The sequence below is a fragment of the Rhodamnia argentea genome, chromosome 4 (genome assembly GCF_020921035.1).
Source record: "Rhodamnia argentea isolate NSW1041297 chromosome 4, ASM2092103v1, whole genome shotgun sequence".
NCBI lineage: Eukaryota > Viridiplantae > Streptophyta > Magnoliopsida > Myrtales > Myrtaceae > Rhodamnia > Rhodamnia argentea.
The window spans coordinates 24,840,949-24,845,902 of NC_063153.1; the positions used below are offsets into that span (position 1 = coordinate 24,840,949).

At 39.6% G+C, this 4,954-nt stretch overlaps 1 protein-coding gene across 1 annotated transcript; it reads left to right on the forward strand.

The window, feature by feature from the left end:
- The first annotated feature begins 2,744 nt into the window (after nt 1–2,744).
- On the forward strand, nt 2,745–4,481 carry LOC115725830. Its single transcript, XM_030655473.2, has 2 exons — nt 2,745–2,958; nt 4,146–4,481. Exons 1-2 carry the CDS (start codon nt 2,807–2,809, stop codon nt 4,285–4,287), a joined length of 294 nt encoding a protein of 97 aa, XP_030511333.1. The 5' UTR covers nt 2,745–2,806; the 3' UTR covers nt 4,288–4,481.
- Nucleotides 4,482–4,954: the final 473 nt, after the last annotated feature.

Consider the following 4,954-nt stretch of genomic DNA (forward strand, 5'->3'; position numbering starts at 1 on the left):
CGCATGTTCGTGGATAGAATTCACCCAATAATGTTGCCATTCTTATCTCATTATTACACATGCATGTTTGTTTGATGGATCGTACTAAAAAAGTCTATTTACGAGTGTAAAATTTGTCCGGAACATACCTGCCAAAATCATTTACTTCACACCACGTGTTGTGAAGGGAAAAACCGTGCGTTAAGACGAAGTAGATTTCGATTTCCCTTCCAAACTATACTGAAGTGAAAGGACGGAAGTACCCATAAATTCTATCTTTTAATCAAGTGATTGTTTGTGTTCTTTCCATACGTAACAATAGAACCGACGATGACCTCAATTGGCAAGTTTGGTGGGAAAAAGAGGTGACGAAAGGCGTTGAATTTGCTGAAATATATCTCGAGTTTGAGCTGAAAAAGGAAACTTTCATAATTGGAATAGTTTTTCTAGTTAAAGTTAGTTTCCTATTCCAATGACAGCTATATTTGAGCAGGTTTCTTGTTTTGGATCCAATTCTCCTCTATACTCGCTATGAAGAGCATTGAAGAGGCGACGTCTTATGAATCACAACCTGAAGCAATTTGAGACTGTTGAACCCAAATAAATCTTGTAATAAAGATTTGCGAATTCTTTTATGAGATTGAGAGATTATTTCATGAGGAATTGTAAGGCTCGATAACGTGTGAGTTATCGAGTGTAATTAGAGGCTGAAAAATACTAGGGCGTTTGAGTGACTCGATAATTGTTGCAATCTCAATTGTATTGCCCGATTGCTGCTCTCTCCGAGGTCATAAATTACTCCTATTGAGTCACGTAAATATGACGTTCAATTTATTTTCTTATTCGGTCTTTTTTATTTGTCAATCGCTTGCTTCCTCGATGGTCTCTTTCCATGCTTTTGGTAAGTTTGAAGTTTGAATCCATCACACATTAAAAAGTTTGAGAAAGTTGATTTCAAGATAAGGATGAGCAATTGTTAATCATATGTATTTGAGTTAGTAGCTTCAGTGGGGCATGACGTAGGTCGAGGCATCTTCTCCAGATGTTGGGAAGATCCAGGACAGAAGTATTTGCGGTAATAACTGACCTTCATATGCTGGAAAAAGATGCTCAAATATAGCAAGCAATTTCCTTTTTTTTTTTTATTTGGATTAATTTGTCGGCAAGAAATGGCAGTCACTTTCAGCAACAAGCATTAGTCTCCCATTGGTAATAAATGAGTTTAATGGAGATTTGCAAATTTTTTCTAAAAGAAAAGGAGAAGTTAGGGAGAGGATTAAGACAAGACGCCCAATTAGAAGAGCAATCTTCTTTTCGTGCAAAGAAAAATACATTACATACTAGAGTGCAGCATTTTACTACTTCGCCGAGTAACATGACGCTTGTATTACTTTCCTACAATCCCATTTTCACTGTTTAGGTCGCTCCGATTTCACTGCCGCCTGCTACGAAAATCGCTTTTGCTTTCTTTGTGGCAGGAGTAGGGTCGGTTAAATCGTCTGCAGGCACATGAACCGCTTGATAGGAAACTCTACGTATAACCTATGATACTCATGATATGCCATGGGAAGATAAATAACTAAAATACAATAGATATCTCATAATTAGTAGTGTGAATTTAACATGAAAGATCTTTCGCAATCATGTGTCGAAATCCTAGTAATTCTCATCTTTCGCATGAAAGGACTTCGAATGATGCACGGTTGCGCGCTGGCATGGACTCAAAAGAGCTCATAAATAATTACTAAGTTATATATTATGCCAATTGCCCTATAGTTTATTTACCTTCTAACACTTGTAACGTTATACGGTCGTATGTTATGCCAATTACTCTATAACTAATCCACCTCGAACACTTCTAACAATAGTATGTGTTAGGTTTTCGACAATAACAAGCTAAATACATAATGAAAAAAAATATGTAGTTTGATTTATTCGATTTATCAGTAAGACGTTATTTGCTTTCTTTATAAATGCTGTTAACATTCACTAGTAGCTTCAAATATTTTGGATTGTAATTCGAGCAAGTGACCATTAATCAACCAATGAACACCGGTTGTTCAATTTTATCTTCTTATTATCTTTACATTCTCGTTTTATTTCACATGTCTCACTGGGATTGCCTCCAGTTTTTTTTAGACTTATAATTTTCTCGTCAATACGCATTTCCCGTGCAATAATTAACAAATGACCCTTGGCATCGTTTGTCAATTTCCAGATCGATTTACACATCGAAAAGCGCTTTGTCGGCGAAACAATCGTCCATAAACCGATTTCCACAACAAAAAAAACTCGGCTCTTGGGTTGAATTAGGAAATATCAGTTGGTGCGGTCTGGTTCCAATCGCGACTAGCTCAATTTTCGGTTTCTTCGGAACTACAAGGTCAATTCTATTTTCCCCCTTTAAAACTGATCACCCTCACTTGTGCATAAAAAAATCACCACACACGATTGTCTTAAGTTAATATCCGACGGTAAGGTGCAACTATTTTGAGTAAAAAGTATTTATTTCCCCATAAAATAGAATTTTGCAAGCTCCAAGTTGCATGCATTAGCATCTTCAAATTAATTATGAAATAACGTGTTTGATCAATGGAGAATGAGATTGTCACATATATTAAAAGAAGTTCCAAAAAAAAAAAAAAAAAATCGAGAGTGAGAAATTCAAAGAAAATTGGAAGGCCCGGCCCATTTAAAATCTCGAAACGGACATGAGCCCAAAAGGGCCCAAAACAAGTGAGGTGGTCTTCGTTTTCCTTTGGCTAGGGTTTCGAATCTCTTCCCTCCATTACTGTCGACTGCTTCTCCGTTCTGGCAGCAAGCGACCATGAAGATTCGTTCCTCGGTGAAGAAGATGTGCGAGTTCTGCAAGACGGTGAAGCGCCGCGGGCGCGTGTACGTCATTTGCTCGGCCAATCCCAAGCACAAGCAGCGACAGGGGATGGTCACGTTCGCCGGCGAAGGCCAGCTCCCTCCCGCGTACGGCTTTCTCGAACCCTACGAAAATTTTCCATTTTTTGTGTGATTCGGTGCTCCGAAATCAGTCTGCAGTGTTGTGGGGAGCTGCATAACTATATGTGATGGAACATAAGGGGAAGAGAGGATTTGCTGGTGTGGTGTTTAGGCCTCAAAAGCGGATTTTGTCTTGCTGAGCATCTTCCTCGCACTGTGCATGTTCACGGGATTCTCTTCTAGTCCATTCGTTGGTGTTGTGTTTAGCTAATTCATTCTCTTGTTCATGTGCTTCTGTTCTAGTTAACCTTAAATTGATTACTTGGAATAGCATTCCTTCATTCTAGAAGATGTCCCTACATGGTGATCTTGATCTCCCATTTACAGCAGTTGCAGTCTTCGCGACTGCTTTATACCAGAAGTTCGAATTAGTTACTACAACCACTGCCCTTTACTGGTTCTTGTAGCTGATCCTCAATGGCTTGTACCTTTGCTTTCTCCATCAACTGGGATCGACTTTGCCATCGCTCAATCACCCAATCCCATCTTTACAATATTCAACGAAACTGCCAATTACGTTTCATCCATTGGTCCACTATTTAAGTGTATGGCATGGGTCCTTGCTCTTAAATCTGCACCAGAGTTGCTTGGCAGAATAATGTTCTATCTTCACTTGCAATGCGAAGTTACAATTGAGTTCTTGGTGTGGTTTTCTCATATTTTCCGAAGAACGTGTGATTTACTCAGTTGAAGTAATCCAAAACATTGCTAATTACAATCAATTTGATGGCAACTGGTAAAATTGTAATAGGATCGCTAAGTAATCCCTCCATTCAGGGGAGACAAATCACATTAGCCACCTGATGTCTTTGTGTGTGCCTCAAAGTCACTATTGGGTGGAATATGTAAATATTAAGCAAGTGGCGCATAACCTTCTTCCTGCTACTTGATTCCGATTGGGATGCACGACAATGAAAGCACCTGTTTTAGGCAAACCGTGCCACTTTAGTTATGTGTACTAGACTCTAGAGCCACTGTTTCTGTAGATGAGTGCCTCAGGTTTTCCTTTCCCTTTTTCTCGGAGCTTATACAAGCAAGTTGCATTACACACTCAAATGAAATTTCATTGAACATAACTCTGCATGGTTTGATTATATTTCATTTGCATTTTTCCTACTTATGGATTAAAGCTTATAATTTTTTTCTAATTACAGGTCATCAGAGACTGGCTTGAAGCAGTTAATTTCGCCTACCTCCAATGCGCAGACCAGCATTATGGCTCTTATGCCGAAGAAGCCCGAGCCTTCCATGTTGTTTGGATGGCGGTCGAGCCTGGCATCCCTCCTATTCAAGTAGGGCATTTTGTTTCAGATACCTTTTTGCTTGGGGTTAGCTGTCGTAGACAAAAGATGATGCTCTGCTTATGCCTCGAGAGATATTGCGTTTACTTGTTATCGGTGGTTGGCACATTTGCTTCATAACATGTATTCCCGGTATAATCTTTCCTTGTCCCCCCATGTAATGCCAGGGTTCTCACTGTAATACTCTTTTAACTGGAGAGATCCAATGTAGATAGAATCAACTGCTGAATAAAGTGCCCAACTCTCTCCGTCACCGTAGAGTCGGACTAATCTCAAATGTTAGTCCAGCTTTAGTACTTAATAAGGCTTTTGAATCCGATTTTCAATGGCGGTATAGCTCATAGCGACATTACGGCCTGAGAACTGTGCAGAATTTGTTGCCACAAGTTTATGACCGTCATAGGAAAGGGAAGGGAACATTGCACAGAACAGGGTTTTACAGTGGGAGATGGACCACTGGTACGAGCAACTGCATTGGAGATTTCAAAATTAAACTTTGCGTAAGGGACCTTGTTTTCATGGAGATTTCTTCCCAGAAAGACATTCCATTCTTCTGGAAAATCTCACTTTGGTGCGCGCAATTTCTTTCAACTACGGATGTTAAATCATTGCACGAGATGTCCGGTAGCAGCAGGAGTATCGATCCGATGCAGATGAATCCT